This window comes from Ischnura elegans, chromosome 6 (genome assembly GCF_921293095.1).
Source record: "Ischnura elegans chromosome 6, ioIscEleg1.1, whole genome shotgun sequence".
NCBI classification, from domain to species: domain Eukaryota; kingdom Metazoa; phylum Arthropoda; class Insecta; order Odonata; family Coenagrionidae; genus Ischnura; species Ischnura elegans.
Genome location: NC_060251.1, coordinates 5,722,218 through 5,741,776, shown reverse-complemented (window position 1 = coordinate 5,741,776; position 19,559 = coordinate 5,722,218). Strand labels below are relative to the sequence as shown.

The 19,559-nt window shown below is 36.0% G+C and overlaps 1 protein-coding gene across 1 annotated transcript in view; it reads left to right on the top strand.

Moving 5' to 3' along the window:
- Nucleotides 1–19,559, top strand: part of LOC124160425 — a 262,640-nt gene that overhangs the window by 109,186 nt on the left and 133,895 nt on the right. The window contains exon 6 of the mRNA XM_046536282.1: nt 7,823–7,990. Coding sequence (XP_046392238.1) covers nt 7,823–7,990 — 168 coding nt within the window. The remainder of the gene's footprint in view (nt 1–7,822; nt 7,991–19,559) is intronic.

Below are 19,559 nucleotides of genomic sequence, written 5' to 3'. Positions count from 1 at the left end.
TGGCGAAAATATGCAGCTATTATGAGTTATCTTCAATGAAGTGGTTTCGAAATTTCACGTCAAAAGTTAAGATTTAAATTGGATTTATGATTCCAAGTATACTAACTCAAAGTTGTCTCTTTATTTTTTAGATGAATTTGAAGAGCGTAAAGTCTTATACTATCAAATAAATCGGAAGATTAAAGCCTGAAGGAGTGTAATTTTTCCATATCGAAAGGAACACTTTTAATTTTCAACGATTATTAAATTTATTCCGACGTTATGTTTCATCATATAGTCACTTTACGTTTCATCATATAATGTAGTTACATTGAAACCGTGGAATTGAAGAGGAGTGGCATAACCAAAATCGACTACGAATGGTAGCAAACGTAAAGCAGATCGATAGTAAAGGTTATTGAGATAAAAACAACCAACTTTCAACGGTTATAAACTGTATTATGGCTTATATTTCAATGTTACTACATCGCAATTGCAATCTTTTAATTCTATATCTTTTACTATCTATCTGCTTCAAATTTACTGCCGTTATCAGTTCGCTTTTAATTATGCCGTCCTCTTCAATTCCACGGTTCCACTCTTGCAAATCCCCCCTGTATTCACTTTCCGCTCGTTCCCATGTCCCTCTACTTTATTTATCAAAGCAGAAGTTTGGGTTGTGCTTTCGCTTTTGCGTGATGGAAATTATCATTTCACCCCTAGTTCCTTCCCAAAAACCACCGATTGTGAATGAAAATCCAGCAGCGACGAGCAGGTCCCTCTGGTGGACGGACGCAAAATTAATTACCTAACGGTCGCGGGACGGAAATTCGCTGAAATAATCCCGATGCCGAAGCACTCAGCGGAACAATTAGATCATTCGGCTTCATTTATATTTCCCGAGGCCTACGAATCGACGGAATTTGAGCTTTGTCAAATAAACCGCGCCGAGGAGTATCATATCCCGTCGCTCTGGATCATGGTGCGTATATTTTTTTTTTAAATGTGGCCGGAAAAGATTTTGGCCCTTTGAACAAATTGGAAGCCACTATCCGCTATTATATCTGACGACTCTATGAGAGATAAAGAGGATGCCCATCAATCCAATAGTTTGGTACATTATAATATGAAAAAGTTGCATTTATATGTCTTACTTGAATTGCTGGTAACTTGCAGTAGTATAATTAACGTTACCGACAATTTTCCATGAATATTTTTATATCTCTGCACGAACGGTCTCCATATATTTGGATTACCTTCATAAATATCTAGTTGAAAAATTGTCAGTAACTCTAAATTTTCTAATATATAAGAACTTCACCAGGTTAAGCCAGAAAAAATCTCAATTTAACAGCTGCTCATTTCCATATCGCTACGATGGTAAGATATTCTTTACATCCTCCATTTCCCTTGGGCCATTTGCAGATATTTTAGAGTTTTTCTTCGTTCCTCACTCTTTTGATATAGTCATTCTCCTTCCCACTTTCCTCGTTTTAATTCTTCGTTTCGTTGCAACCTCGTACTCGCCGTATTTTTTCCGGAGTACCCCAATTCCATTCTCGTCCTCAAAGCGCACTTCTGTAAACCCATCTTCTGTATCGTGCATTGCATTAGAGATCCTCTGTGGCTCAGCTCTTTATTGAAACTTTTTTGCATTTTGTTTCTGCTGACATGACAAAAAAACCAACTCAGTGCTTCATTTGTTTTTAGGACGCCATTGAAATGCATGCTTTCATTGAGATTCTCTTCACGAATGAACCCACGCATATTTGACCCAAGATATCCTACTTTTATTGAATTCATAAATACTCTAGTCCTCTTTATCTAGTACCCTTATACTTTTTATCCCTTTCAATGTCCAAAGTCATCCTTTGTATTCCTGTATTGTGCCATTTTTTCATTTAATTTAAAATTCGGTCATTCACTCATGATTCAGCGTTATTAACCAGCTGCGAAATGTGGCTAAGGGACTCGGAATATATCAAATTTTGTTGGAATATTTCTGTAAGCATTTTATTTATTGAATAAATCGTGTGTGTCGTATAGACCATCTAAAACGACTCTGCATAATCGTTGCACGTTGGTAATTTTGTTGTGTTCCTAATTCGTGTAAAACTATAGCGTTTTTTTAATCCAAAAACTGATTTTATTATTTTCTTTTCCCCGTCATTATCATTGAATAATATTCCTTGGGATTAGTTTGATGTCTCTATCCTCTCAAGTACTCTATCAGGAAACCTTGCCATAATTACGTATTTTATCTTGTTCACGTTTGTTTTTACTTCTATTCAAAATCTTGCGATTCTCATCCTTTTGTCCCTTAACAATGGTCTTCATTATGTTACCATGTTTTTGGAATGGGCAATTAATCTGTCTCGTCTTATATTCGTGATCTTAGGTGGTTTTATCTTTTCTTCATCGCCTCTTAGCATTTCTTCATCGCACGCTCAGAAATCCATGTGTGTTCATCAGTGGTATCAGATGTCAAAACGCTTTTTCCTCAAGGTTATGTTTCCTTCTCTCCATTCATATCCCAGTGCCGAAGATAAACGCCTTTGAAATTCTTCTGATAAATTTATTCTTCCTTCAAACATACTTTTTTTCCGTATTTACATGATATGTTCCCTCGGGAAAGTGCTTCAATAACCTTAATCACTTTAGAAATTGCATCGAGTTAACCCTGCAGCTAATTCGAATGTATTATGGCATGTCCATTCAACGACATGGTACGAATACATAATTTGAGAAATTATTATGTCTCATTGAATTTGTCTTGGTTGACGTTGTATGACTATAAAGAAGGTGTTTCTCTGTATTTTCTTGTCACATTATCTTATGGTTAATGCTACAGAATTATTTGGGCGTTTTCAGCTCTTGTTTGTTGTTACTCGAAGATAGTGAAGGTATTTATGCCAAAACAGCGATGATAAGGTTTTCGGGATGGAAATCATTACAGTTAAGGAGAATCATAAATGGGTTATGTGGGGTCTACTAAGGCCTTAAAAAAGAGGATAGGTTGGAAGAAAATAGGTAGAAGCTGAACCTACCCTGCTATATGGGAAGGAACGATCCTCGGTGGCGGCGGGGGACCGTTCTCGCCTGTCAAACAAGAGGTCGCGGGTTCGAGTCCCGCCTGGGTAGGTTTCCCCGGTCCAGGGCATGGTCTTTTTTGTACGTTTACTTGTTACATTTGTTGAACACCCCGGTGTAAAATGGCCAATAAGAGCTGTATCCGGTGGTTTGAGAATAAAATAAAATAAATAAATAAATTCAAAATTAAGTTTAAGAAGCAGAAAACGGATATTTTGAAAAAGCCTTTCCTACATAGGGGAATACAAGAAAGGGACGACCTACCTACCTCATGTTTTTCTTTTTAAGATCTTCCCCGTGAATGCTAAAATTTTTAAGAGTGAGTGTTCATCAATCCTTGGTTGATATCAATGTGACTAATTCGGGAGAGTTGGAAATTGGGTTATTTGGTTCAAACTTCATTCTTTATTTTTGAATGAATTCGAATTTATGTGTTTTTTATTCTATAGGTGTATTTTCTGTCTCTTTACTTCGTTCATAGATGGGTTGAATTTTCATTCATTTATTTAAATCTCATACTACCACCAGGCAATAGCCTACTTGTAGCAATACGTAATGTAATACATAAAACAAGTCCTAAAAGTTGTACTAGGGAAATAAACCCTCATGAATCACGCTTTCTATTGCTGACTGTAAAATTTAGACCAAAAGAAATCTAGCTCAAACGTCACAGCAGCTGAAAGTGACTTTGAAGCTTCCTGTTGTTGCTGAATTTTAAAAATATATGATTATTGGTAGCTATGGAATTATGTCGTAATTAAAGAAAAAAGAACGGAATGTGTCGTAACTTTGTGGAAAACCTCATACCGCTCTATAAAATATGGTGAATGAAAAAAGTTTGCACTATCCTCGCAGTTTTTTATATGCACCCCATCTGAACCTGTAAGCTTCATTTTCAAGGGGGGTTGGTGGGCTTCTCCCTTCTCCTGTTTGTTTCGCTATTCCCCACAGTCTTCGTTCAAAAGGGGATAGTTGGATCCCCTTACACGTGAAAATGACCCATGGTCGTCGAAATAGATCTGGGAACTTTTGAAGTTGTGTGAATTGCAGAGAGTGGTTTTATTTACCGTGTTTAATGTTCGGAGTGTCCACCTAGCATCGCCTTAATCCATTAATATACTACAATATGGTTATGCTTCCTCATCAATGAGGAACTGATGCATATGTCAGTTTTAAGAAGGAGTGGGAGAGAAGATAAACCTCATGAAAACCGTGACATAAAGAGAGAACAATCTCTTAGGCCATATATATAGACGTTATGGTCTTATGGCGATAATCGTCGATGGACAAGTAGATGGCAAGAACGGAAAACAAAGACCACGAAAGAAATATATAAAGAAGGATGTGAAAGAGAAGAAATACGGAGGTGTGAAAAGATTAGCCTATTGAGTTTAGAATTGAGTGGAGAGCTGCGTCAAACCAATCTTAGGATTGTTGACCAGTGAAGATGATGATGATATAAATATAATATATGCAACAAATATTCTGAATAAACTATCACAAATTATACTTGTTTATGTATGAAAGGTTATAAACTAAAGGACATAAAATTCATAGGTATTTATCTTTTGCTAATTACACGGTAATCTCTGGCTTATATTTCGTGAGGTGTTTGACATTCCTTAGGGAGGATCGTGCGTGCGGAAAGTATTTTGGATGTTTGAAATTTCAATTTCCGGCGGAAAAGTTGAGCTTCTGTGTGAGTAGGCCGCCATTCGGTAGCAGCGGTCGCTGGCGGGTGGTTTTGGGGTCAAGCAGGGCTTGCGGGCGCGCCGTACCAAACTGGAGCGAGTTGATGAATGCCAAACTAATCTGGGGAGGTCCATCCCGCTGCTGTGGAAAAGGGCACTTCTCCTCTTTGCTCGCCGAGAGCTCTCGAGGTGAGCCGCGTCGACCCACATACACAACCACCCACGCGGACCGTATTATTGCGAGTATTTATACGGACGAGTGTGACGCGACGAATGGACGAACGTACCTGCCGTGTTGGCCTAATCCAGATGGCAATCTGTGCTCCATAATTCAGTTTAATCGAAATCTCTCTGCTGTTATCCTCTGGGGATCACGTATCAATGGAATAATGAACGGTTTTCTTACTTAGATTTTTTAATGAGTCATAATTTTTCCTCGATCAGTCTGACGAAGAAACATTTGCAAGCATGAAGATTATGGAAATATTGTATGAGTTCATGCCATGAAAGCATTCGTTCAATTCATATCGAAAGCTAGTTAATCATCTTCCCAGTTTAGGTACCTATATTTGTGAAGCTTTTATCAGGGTTTAAGCACTAATTTAATTTTAGATATAAAACCTTGAGTGAAAACCTGTGCGCGTCATTCACAATATATTAATTCCCTTGTCTTTAAAAATCAAATTAAAGTTGAGTACATTATGGCTTTTAAAAACAATGCAAAATACCGAATTCATTACATTAAGAGAATAAGAAACCTGGGTTGCATTTAAGGAAAACCTGTGCTGAAGCAATCTTCATCATTGTATATTTATCTATAACGTTTCTATTTTTTCGTACAAAAGTGGTAGTAGAAAGTGAAAGATTCATATTAGAGTAACAATAAATACTATTTATATCTGAATAATTACTGGCATAGCTACAAAACAACGTGTATTTTTTTATAAGGAGAAAAAACAAAAACTGATGACACCAAAATAATGTCACCACAGTATCATTAGTTAGTAACCATGATATAACTTAATTTGAAAAAAGTTCATAACATTTTACAATGTTATTTTATCGGGCAACAAATAATAAGCCATTGGGCCCATGATCGCTTGAAAATATTTACATAAGGCTTAATTAATGGGACGTTTCAAATTAAACTTGTGTATGCTGCTTGATATAGTTGCAATGTTACCACTCATTGCATAAAATAATTTCAATATCTCTTTACCAGTCGCTTCCACTCGACATGAATGCAACTGAGTGAAGTTTTCGAGAGTTCATTACGGATTCAACGCATTCATTTCATAATAAGGATGTGAAGTCGACATAACCGTGCATTATTATTGGTGTGATTTTCTGCCCTGCCCTCTAATTGAGTCAGACTAATCCCGGTGGATTTCCGTATTAGATAATTCAGCTTAATTGACTCTGTTCTTTTGGTCGGGTAAAGCTCCAATGTATCGTTATAATCCTCTCCAGCCTTTCGTTTTGGCTTGCCGTGGAAGGACTATTTTTCTCAACTAGACAGAATAATGAACGTTTGCAGAAATTGAGGTCGTGTATGTATGCGATTTTTTGTCTTTTTTTATGACTTTAATGGTTTAAAACATTATAGAAACACAGTAATGTTGTACTCAGTTAGTTATATGCAAATCGATAAGGTTTATGTGTATTTCTATCAACAAAATGTCCTATTTTGCGGTATACTTAGTATTGCGACATAATGTTTGCAGTTGTGGAATGAAAATGACATACCATTGAGCATAGAACTCTGATAGCTGCAAATTTTAGTCTAATTTGTATTAAAAATTGAAAAGGGAAAAAAGGTTATAAGTATTGACCCCAATGTATGCTTATGTATCTTTGTTCCTCAAAATTAGTTCTATGGGGTCTTCTGTGGAAGAACTAACGGGGAAAGTTGTGTGACTATACAGAGTAAGGTGATGGTCCGAAATGACCAATAGCCGTCTTCCAACGTATAAAATTAAATGTTCTATTAGCAATGGCGAAATCGTCTTAATGATTTAGTTCAACATGAGCCAAAAAAACAGCCATTCACTATATAACGATATAGATAGGATAGTAAATGAGTAAAATTATACTGTGGAAAAAATTATGGCTTTTCCTAACTAGCCCAAACTAATTGAAATTTTTATTGCAGTACATTCATTTGCGTATACCCTGCATAGTGTTGGACATTTGTTTTGCTGTATAATTTCATTTGTTAACGAGAATCAATTTATTTCTATACTTTGACTTTAAACTGCAGTCATTGTAGCAATTTAGTTCCAAAGATGAGACGGGATACAAAATTCAAATAGCATGAATTTTTCGTTAAAATTTTCGCGGGTAGTCGTTATGGAAGTTAAAACAAAACCTTTGGGCTAATTCGCCGCGTCAATGAATTGGGAGTTTCGCGACCTATGCTCGTCACTTTTTCTAAAGGCTGCTTTACACGGGGCACGGAATTGCGTAGGTTAGAGCTGCATTAATTTCTAAAATGGCGTGGAATTGCGCGAATGCATGAACGAAATTAGAACAGGGGCTATTTTGCCGTCTCGCATCCACGCATTCTCGCATGTGATCTAGCAATTCACCGCTTTACACGACGCAATTTTGATTGCGCCTTCGCACGTGCGTCAGATTGCGCAATTCCGTGAGCCGTGTAAAACGGCCTTAAGGGCCACCTGAAAAACTGACGAGGCGGCATAGCCCAAAGGTTTATTTTAACTAGCATGCTTTGAAATGTATTCTTAAAAGGCATATATTTGGTAGTCTCGTTTTTGTATATTTTCAATTGTTAACGATTTAAATTCATTACTATACTAGGACATTAAATTGATATATGTGCTGTAAACTGTGTACAAACAATGTTCATATCCGATGTAACAATCTGTGAATAATAAATTATGTTATTATCACTATCCCATCATACTAGTGCCAAATTCATTGAAGAATCACTTCATCATCATCACTGGTCAACAATCCTAGGATTTTTGTAAATCACTGGTCAACATCCTAGGATTGTTAACCAGTGATTTACCGACTAAAAATCAAATTCTTTTTCCTAGGTCGGGACGCCGGACGGCGCGTTGGAGACGACGGCCGTGCTGCCACCTGTGGGCGATCCCTTGGACTATGACCGACTGCACTACTTGCAAGTGAACGGCGGTGCCGCGTGCGTGGACGCTGCATCCGGGTCTATGGTGCCCACGAGCTTCGAGGAAACCATCCAAAGGGTAAGACCCATATTTTCTCAGTACTCTCTCCTGACGTGAAAATCTCGTTACTGCCAACTTAGACTTCACGTACCTTATTAAGGCATATGTACTACGAGGTACACTTTGATTTGTCCCACCTCTACTCTTCATAATGGCACTGGATGCCTGAAAACGATCGATGGTAAACTAAAAGAATGGAATGTAAGAAGTTTTATGTTTCTTCATTACAGAAATAAGTTTTCCTCGGGAAAACCATTATGACCTTTTCTGTTATATCAAGTAGCGATGCATATTAATAATAATAATAAAATGCCTTTATTCGGGCGAGGTTGAGAATAAGAAGTCCCCTCTTTCACTTAACCCCTCGATAGCGTCAATGCATACATATTATAAATAGTAGACAAACGTTTAAATTACGAAGGATATACAATATACATTATTTGTGAAATGTCAGAAATATAAACAACTATATGTGAAAATTTTGTGTAAAAAAGATTTCTGTTTGTGAGAAAAAACATGAGGATAAGGGTGTAGCGAAAAAACCCACTGCAGGAAAACGCCCACGCAAGAAGGGGGGCATGAAAAACGTGTGAAAACCTACATATTAGGGGTCAGGGGGCCAGCACCTCCACCCAAAATGAGGAGGAAGAGAAAAAGTATGTTCCAGTGTCTCGAATAGTATAATGAATAATCCGAGAGGGCATGACCGCGGCATAAAGTGGTACTCTGTCCGTCATATATAATGTCTTAGGATTATGTGAAGTGAGGTGGAAGGATGGTGGAGAGTACTGTAGTGGTGGGTTTTGTGTTATATGTGGTCGTGGGGAGGACAGTGAAATAGAGGTAATGTATATATAATAGGAATTAATATTAAACGGGAAGATGGGTAAGAGAATTGTAGGGATAGAAAGTTTTCTGGTGGTAATTAAATTTTTGGTGGTAGTAATTGAGGCGCGACCCACCAACCATGTGGAGTTTCAGAAAACATGCAGTAGAATCAAATAGGCCACGGAAATTCATCGAACAGGACTCGTCCGCAATGGACGGGTGTCGTGTGAGGTTGGTAAGGTCCTCGAGGCCTTCAACATGTGACACCCTGGCGATGACTGTTAAGACGTGGGACATGATGGGAGGAGATATGGCAACATGTATTCGAAAGTGTTCCAAGCAAACCCACCATAACCGATAACCTTGTAGCAAGAGTAATAATATAATGGAGTGAATGTAATGGAGGGGCCCTAGAGGGCCTACCTGCTGTCCCGTAATGAGCATCTGTTTACGCCGCTGACATGAGCCCTTTCCTTATAGGGTAGTTTCCTTCATCAAAGAAAACGAAAGGCATTGATTGCGATTCGTTACCCACCATTAGTGTATTCATAATATACAAATTATTTGGTTTTAGAAATCCCAGTTTAGACGAATGGCAATGGTCAATTTTAACCTCATTTGAAAAAGGCCAGATTGGCGCCCATGCGATGCCAATCCACGTGACGCCACAGGGACTTAGATGCTATACGGGTAAATAGGAGTTTTACGTCGTCTGAGATTACCAACGCATGCATGAGGCACGGAGCTCAGGGAAACATCTCTTAATAATCACCCTTTAAAATTACCTAAGTTCGGAAAGTTTCCTTCGTTTGATAGGGTAATAATAATCCTTATTTAAGCCAAGCGCTACCTGCTAGCAGGGTCCTCAGCTACCTGCTAGCAGCCTCCGTCATATCAGCGCTCAAAGCCTCGCCCCAATACTCACACGGCGACAGCGGGAACCAGAATGACGTCACACGGGGTTTTCCCAGCATTCATACTTAGCCGTCGCGTTTTCGCGCGCTTGAAATTTTTCATTTTTCATTTAATCGCGAAAAATAGATATCGTCATTTAAAAATTTAAAAGCGTGAAATGCGTACTCGAAGAGTACTAATCTTTCGATTTAGGCAGTAAAAAATAATAGGAAACCACCCCATTCCCTTCTATAGCGTTACGGTATCCTTTGACAAACATTGACATTTTTTGGAGCAGGTGCGCCGGTAGGGTTGTAGTAATAATGTGGTCCCTGCTAAAAATTATTTTCTCTGATTTACCGTCCCGAATCTCTGATTTTTGTTGTAAGGGATGGATGGATTTAATACTCAATCCAAGCAAAAAGTTGATTCCGTCGGGAATTCAATTTACGAAGGGAGATCGATATATCCGTCGAAAAATATTTTACAGATAATTAAAAGGACAATTATCTTTTAGCATCGTTGGATACATATTTTTAAAGCGTTAAAGTATTAATTTGGTGATTTAATTAGCGTAAATGGATCGTTAACATTTTAATTTGCTTATTATTAGCCAATATGCATTTCAATTTTGGAAGTAATTTATGTGAAAGGCTAGTTAAAACATTTTCCTTCTCTTTTAATTTTTATCGCAATTTGAAAATTAATTTTTATTTTTAGATTTTTGCTGGAAAAGGGAAAATGGTTTCCTATTGGTTTTTGTAACGTCTCTGAATTCAATAGCATATGAGCACCTACCCATTAATTATGTTAAATTTCGAGTAAACTATAAACCACGCACCAAGGTATCTGGAGGTAAAATTTTATTGGTATGACCTTAGTGGCAGTAATGACTATTATTTTTATAGCAAATGCCGTAAATAAAAATAATATCATTATTGCTTTCATTCTTGCTGCTAAATATTCAAAATAATTTATTTCTCGCTACGATCACCTATGTAAATTGAATAATTTATGCCTCATTTACGCTTTAACGTAAAATAGTAGAGGTTTTTGACGATTTATTTATTAGTAAAAATATGAGTTTTTTTAGCATGAGCATTAACTAAAAGATTCTCTTTTGGCTATGTATCTTACGTTATCCCTGTATTCTTGTGGATCGAGGTTCGTTTAAGATTAATGGAAAGGGTAAACTCAGTTCAAGCAAAGTTTGTAAGGAGGCTATTAATAAAATTTTGAGCATTTTGTATCCAAGTCAGGCAGATATTCATTTTGTTCAGGTATTCATTTTGTACCATTTATCCGTTTATTATTTTCCGATATGACTCCCTGCCTTAACGAAGATCTGTACTTGTGTTACTTTGGCGAATGGAACTTAAAGAAATACCATCCCGGAACACCGAGGGCTGAAATTTCATATAGATTTCTTGACATATTAATCATCTCTAAAGTATTTATTTAAAAATGATGCCACAGAATCCCAAATTCCGAGTTTTATCGTACATTAACGAAACTATTTCTTGGTGATTTAAGTAGAGTACGTTTTTAAGCAAGACATTAATCAGATGGTTCATTTTTTTCTTATTGCTATTTGTAAAGTACATTATTACTTTTATCTTATTGGCCTTCAGAGATTGCTGAATAGCTTAATTGGCCGGAAATCTCGCCGCGCCATTCATGAAGTCGTAAATTCCGTTTCTAATCTCAGAATTTTTTCCCATCCTAATCTGGATCTTGATGGCCGTTGGATTAGTTAGTAGAAAGTATTAGGGGTAATTATTGGGGAATAAAATTATCTCCAGGGGTCATTCGCATCGTCGGGAAGAGTCGTATAATTAGGGAAGACGAGAGGGAGGAGGGAGATGATGGCATTAGCCCAATTCAAGTAGATGGCGCCACGGGGCGCCTGGGTTCAACGTCCCTGCGGAGTGCTTAGCTTCAAGTGGATTCCCCCGCCCTCTCGGACTTAGGAAAAACAGAAAAAATCCCCCTCTCTGAACAAATATAAGCCAACTCGTGGCGTTTTCATATATATGTTTACTCTTTGAAAACATCACCCTTACTTGGGACTGCTCTCCGGGTCCATGAAGTTAATATATATATATATATATTTTTGCATTAGTATCCGCTCTCTTTTGAGCCTAGTTTTTCGTGATCCCCGGTCTTAGGAGAATTTTAGAGCGGTTTTGTGCCTGAAAATAAAATTCTTAAAATGTCCTTTCCTGCCAAACCATGATGTAAAATACACGAGCGCCTCTTCCGGTGGGGTCACTAGCTTCCGAACAGCAATGCTTACTTTTGAAGGGTTTGGGCGAACATCCTCAGAAAACATGGAAATAAACCTTGAGGCACACAAGTACTCAGTTTTGAGGAATATTTTATCGTTGTTTATATGGGAAGCTTATTACTGGCAGTGCTGAGTTGATGAAAATGAAGCACTTACTCTATTATATACATTTCGTCCCTCAAATTAAATTCGCATAATGTCGACTGTTGACGCACAGTGATCTGATGCAATATTTATGACTTCCACTGGGGCCATTAACTTACTAAGAGAAAAGCTTACTTCTAAAACGGCAAAAATTCATCCTCTGTAAACATGGCCTCACAACTTGTGGCATGTTGTTGCTCACAAAGCACTGCTTAGTTTTGGAAAATGTTGTTTTAGTTTTAAAGTTAACGAGTCGATTGGGTGCTTGAATTCTTCAAGCGGGTAATTAGGAGGGTGGGAACATTGTTGTGTCACGTGTTGTCGAGTATTGTGTCCATAAGTGTTTAAAATATTCAAAAATTTCCCTGCCGGTTTTTGAAACGGCAAGAAACTTAATTGTTTACTTTTAAAATTATTTGTTATTTTCAATATGATTTCATTTGACGGATAGTTCATTATTTGAATAGGCTAAGTTTAGCACTGAGACATAATTGGAATAAGGTTTTTAAAATTTCAAGACAGTGATGATTTTGTGGTTATTTTTCAACTCTTAAAGTCCAAAAGCGTTGTGATAAGCGAAACTTCAAAATGAAACGCAGATTCCTTAGATAAATATATAAAGATGTACCACTCGCAAAACATATGTCCATAATGCAGTGTGTAAAATACTAAATTAAAACGATTCCCCAAATTTCTTTGGTACTAAAAAATAGTTAATCTCAAGATATTCCAATTTGAAAAAAATAGCTTTGGTATATTTGCTATCATTATCGTATCGAATTATCAAGTATACTGACACGTGTATTGAAAATTCGCAATCCTGTTCCAGTCTTCGATCATCAACCCTAAAATTCCTGGTCAACTATGTACGTGGATAGAAAATCCTGTATGTAATAACGATTCGATATATTTTAAGAAAAAGCATATTCAATATTAATAGATCGTGAGACTACACGCAAAGCATATTTCCATTGGGCATTGTGATGAAGACCAAGATTTACCCATTCACCAAATTTCATTGGTCCAACGTAAATACTAATCATGTTATGCCAATTCGCGTATTTGCTACAATTATCGAATCGATCTTTCGATAAAACTGCTATCTGCACTGTAATACCCGCAATGCCGTAGATTTTAATTCCAGTTAATAGAAATCTTCTCTATATTTCCTGGTCAACTATGTCCTTGGATGTAAAATCCTATATGTTTAAGCAATTCGACATATTTTAAGAAAAAGTAGATTCGATATATATCGAACGTGAGACTAAACGCAAACAATATTTCAATTGGGCATTGTGAGGAATCCCAAGATGTACCCATTCAAAAAATGTCATTGGTGCAACGTATATACTAATCAAAATATGCTAATTTCAGCATTTGCTATAACTATCGAATCGATCTTTCGATTATACTGACATCTGCACTGTAAAATCCGCAACGATATTGATTTTATTTCCACGCTATGGTCATCTTCTATATAATTGCTGGTCAACAATGCCCGTGGGTGTAAAATCCTAAATGTTATAGCTATTCGATATAATTTGTGAAAAAGCAGATTCGATATGTATCGAATGTGAGACTACATGCAAAACATATTTCCATTGGGCAATGTGAGAAATACCAAGATGTACCCATTCACCAATTTTCATTGGTCCAACGTATATACTAATCCAGTTATGCCAATTTGCGTATTTGCTACAATAATCGATTCGATCTTTCGATTTTACTGACATCTGTTATGTAAAATCCGCAATGACATTTTTTTTTATCCAGTCTATGGTCATCTACTATATAATTCCTGGTCAAGAATGCCCATGGGTGTAAAATCCTAAATGTCATAGCTATTCGATATAATTTGTGAAAAAGCAGATTCGATATGTATCGAATGTGAGACAACATGCAAAACATATTTCCATTGGGCAATGTGAGGAATACCAAGATGTACCCATTCACCAATTTTCATTGGTCCAACGTATATACTAATCCAGTTATGCCAATTTGCGTATTTGCTACAATAATCGATTCGATCTTTCGATTATACTGACATCTGTAATGTAAAATCCGCAATGACATTTTTTTTATATCCAGTCTATGGTCATCTACTATATAATTCCTGGTCAAGAATGCCCATGGGTGTAAAATCCTATATGTTATAGCTATTCGATATAAATTGTGAAAAAGCAGATTCGATATATATCGAATGTGAGACTACATGCAAAACATATTTTCATTGGACATTGTGAGGAATAAAAAGATGTACCCATTCAACATATTTCATTGGTCAAACGGAAACACTATTGAAGTTATGCCAATTAACGTATTTGCTAGAATAATCGAATCGATTCTTCGATCATACTGACATCTGTACTTTAAAATCCGCATTGCTTTTGGTTAACTTACAGTCTATGGGTATCTACTATATAATTCCTGGTCAAATATGTCCTTGGATGTAAAATCCTATGTGTTATAGCAATTCGATATATTTTAATAAAAATTATATTCGATATATATCGAGCGTGAGACTACATACAAAACAAATTTCCATTGGGCATTGTGAGGAATACAAAGATGTACCCATTCACCAAATTTCATTGGTCCAACGGAAACACAAATGAAATTATGCCAATTAACGTATTTGCTATAATAATCGAATCGACTTTTCGATCATACTGACATCTGTACTTTGAAATTCGCAATGTTTTTGGTTTAATTTCTGGGATATGGGTATCTACTATGTATTACCTTGTCTACTATGTCCTTATATGTAAAATCCTATATGCTATAGCAATTCGATATATTTTAAGAAAAAGTAGATTCGATATATATCGAGCGTGAGACTATATACAAAACATGTTTCCATTGCGCATTGTGAGGAATACCATGATGTACCAATTCACGAAATTTCATTGGTCCAACGTGTACACTTATCATTTTATGCCAATTTCCGTATTTGCTATAAAAATCGAATCGTACATTCGACTATACTGCCACCTGTATTGAAAAATTCGCATCCTATTGATAACCCCTCCATGCGATGGCCATACCCTTATCCCTCTCTTCTCTACTATCCCCGCTTTCAAAATTTCGCCTATGTTCTTATATTGGTGACGTATGTAGGGCGATGCGTGTATTTCTTACGGGGACCTAATACAAAAAGATATAAATTCATATTGATATATCTTCGTTAGGAAACAATACTCATCTAAATAATTTATGTGTACGCATAATTCATTTCTTCCCTTACATATTTTTATAATTTTTATCCCCGTAACTATGAAAATAGGTCTGAAAAATGGCTCAATCGAATGCAACCTTTTATCGATCATAACTTCGACTGTAATCGCTCGATTCGCTTGATTTAACTTTTGTCGAAGAGAAGACATTAACAGTAGTATTATATATGACTTTCACATTCATGCCTTGATTTAGAAAAAAGTTATTAGCGATTTAAGCGTAACCAAGGAGATTGGTATCGATATAACTCGCACATGAATCGATCGAGCGAAATGGTCATCATTGCAAAAGTTGACCATTTTGATAAAAGTATTACTCTGAAAATTTCATTTCTCTAGCTTAAACGGTTGCTAAGATATTCAAGATTGCATGCTCCACAAAAAAATGGCGACAATGATTTTTCGCGTGCAGGACATTTTTCGGAATTTAATTATGAATAACCCAAGAGGGATACGGAGAAAGTGAGCTCAAACGTGAGGGTTCGGAGAACCCTCTAACGGTTTTTCCTAAAGAGTCCAAATTTTCATATGGCACATGTCTCAAGGCTGAAATCCGAGTTTGAAAATTCGCCCATCACGACAATGTTAAATCGAAATCGTTTATTCCTCGGAATTGTATCGACGTACGAAAATTTTAAGATAGCCAAAAAATTAACCAAAGAATTATCTAACTTTTTGGCAAAGGAATTTGTCGTACGATTATTGGAAGTTGGTCAAAAAAATTCCCAAAGTTTTCCCATAAGAAAAGCATGGAGAGCATTCAAACAGTAATAAAAAATACTAAATATCAATTCGTCGCTATGACAACCACACCAAAAAATCGACCAAAAAATCTAGTCCATGTCCATTGAATATCATGTTCCTCGGGCGTTTAAAAGTACAAAATAAATGCGAAAAAGTCGTAGTCCCATAAGGCTCCCATGTTAATTCAAGTCGATATATCTCGAAAACTAATCGACTTTTTCAACTTTTCAGATTTTTCCTCCCGATGAATTTTTTTTTACTTTTACGTCCAATATTCCATATACCCACACCTATCACAGTTTGGGCTACTAATTTGTGTCAATCACCCAATCAATGAATTACTTTCCAGCTTTATATATGCTAACGAGTCGATTGGGCGCTTGAATTCATCAAGCGGGTAATTAGGAGGATGGGAACATTGTTGTGTCACGTGTTGTCGAGTATTGTGTCCATAAGTGTTTAAAATATTCAAAAATTTCCCTGCCGGTTTTTGAAAGGGCAAGGAACTTAATTGTTTACTTTTAAAATTATTTGTCATTTTCAATATGATTTCATTTGACGGATAGTTCATTATTTGATCAGGCTAAGTTTAGCACTGAGACATAATTGGAATAAGGTTTTTAAAATTTCAAGACAGTGATGACTTTGTGGTTATTTTTCAACTCTTAAAGTCCAAAAGCGTTGTGATAAGCGAAATTTGAAAATGAAACGCAGATTCCTTAGATAAATATATAAAGATGTACCACTCGCAAAACATATGTCCATAATGCAGTGTGTAAAATACTAAATTGTAACGATTCCCCAAATTTCTTTGGTACTAAATAATAGTTATTCTCAAGATATTCCAATTTGAAAAAAATAGCTTTGGTATATTTGCTATCATTATCGTATCGAATTATCAAGTATACTGACACGTGTATTTAAAATTCGCAATCCTGTTCCAGTCTTCGATCATCAACCCTAAAATTCCCGGTCAACTATGTACGTGGATAGAAAATCCTGTATGTAATAACAATTCCATATATTTTAAGAAAAAGCAGATTCGATATATATCGAATGAGAAACTATACACAAAAAATATTTCAATTGGGCATTGTGAGGAATACCAAGATGTACCCATTTACCAAGTGTCATTGGTCCAACGTAAATACTAATCATGTTATGCCAATTCGCGTATTTGCTACAATTATCGAATCGATCTATCGATAAAACTGCTATCTGCACTGTAATATCCGCAATGCCGTAGATTTTAATTCCAGTTAATAGAAATCTTCTCTATATTTCCTGTTCAACTATGTCCTTGGATGTAAAATCCTATATGTTATAGAAATTCGACATATTTTAAGAAAAAGTAGATTCGATATATATCGAACGTGAGACTAAACGCAAACAATATTTCAATTGGGCATTGTGAGGAATCCCAAGATGTACCCATTCACAAAATGTAATTGGTGCAACGTATATACTAATCAAAATATGCTAATTTCAGCATTTGCTATAACTATCGAATCGATCTATCGATTATACTGACATCTGCACTGTAAAATCCGCAACGATATTGATTTTATTTCCACGCTATGGTCATCTTCTATATAATTGCTGGTCAACAATGCCCGTGGGTGTAAAATCCTAAATGTTATAGCTATTCGATATAATTTGTGAAAAAGCAGATTCGATATGTATCGAATGTGAGACTACATGCAAAACATATTTCCATTGGGCAATGTGAGGAATACCAAGATGTACCCATTCACCAATTTTCATTGGTCCAACGTATATACTAATCCAGTTATGCCAATTTGCGTATTTGCTACAATAATCGATTCGATCTTTCGATTATACTGACATCTGTAATGTAAAATCCGCAATGAAATTTTTTTATATCCAGTCTATGGTCATCTACTATATAATTCCTGGTCAAGAATGCCCATCGGTGTAAAATCCTATATGTCATAGCTATTCGATATAATTTGTGAAAAAGCAGATTCGATATGTATCGAATGTGAGACTACATGCAAAATATATTTCCATTGGGCAATGTGAGGAATACCAAGATGTACCCATTCACCAATTTTCATTGGTCCAACGTATATACTAATCCAGTTATGCCAATTTGCGTATTTGCTACAATAATCGATTCGATCTTTCGATTATACTGACATCTGTAATGTAAAATCCGCAATGACATTTTTTTAATATCCAGTCTATGGTCATCTACTATATAATTCCTGGTCAAGAATGCCCATGGGTGTAAAATCCTATATGTTATAGCTATTCGATATAAATTGTGAAAAAGCAGAATCGATATATATCGAATGTGAGACTACATGCAAAACATATTTTCATTGGACATTGTGAGGAATAAAAAGATGTACCCATTCAACATATTTCATTGGTCAAACGGAAACACTATTGAAGTTATGCCAATTAACGTATTTGCTAGAATAATCGAATCGATTCTTCGATCATACTGACATCTGTACTTTAAAATCCGCATTGCTTTTGGTTTAAGTTACAGTCTATGGGTATCTACTATATAATTCCTGGTCAAATATGTCCTTGGATGTAAAATCCTATATGTTATAGCAATTCGATATATCTTAATAAAAATTATATTCGATATATATCGAGCGTGAGACTACATACAAAACAAATTTCCATTGGGCATGGTGAGGAATACAAAGATGTACCCATTCACCAAATTTCATTGGTCCAACGGAAACACAATTGAAGTTATGCCAATTAACGTATTTGCTATAATAATCGAATCGACTTTTCGATCATACTGACATCTGTACTTTGAAATTCGCAATGTTTTTGGTTTAATTTCGGGGATATGGGTAACTACTATTTATTTCCTTGTCTACTATGTCCTTAGATGTAAAATCCTATATGCTATAGCAATTTGATATATTTTAAGAAAAAGTAGATTCGATATATATCGAGCGTGAGACTATATACAAAACATGTTTCCATTGCGCATTGTGAGGAATACCATGATGTACCAATTCACTAAATTTCATTGGTCCAACGTGTACACTTATCATTTTATGCCAATTTCCGTATTTGCTATAAAAATCGAATCGTACATTCGACTATACTGCCACCTGTATTGAAAAATTCGCATCCTATTGATAACCCCTCCATGCGATGGCCATACCCTTATCCCTCTCTTCTCTACTATCCCCGCTTTCAAAATTTCGCCTATGTTCTTATATTGGTGACGTATATAGGGCGATGCGTGTATTTCTTACGGGGACCTAATACAAAAAGATATAAATTCATATTGATATATCTTCGTTAGGAAACAATACTCATCTAAATAATTTATGTGTACGCATAATTCATTTCTTCCCTTACATATTTTTATAAATTTTATCCCCGTAACTATGTAAATAGGTCTGAAAAATGGCTCAATCGAATTCAACTTTTTATCGATCATAACTTCGACTGTAAT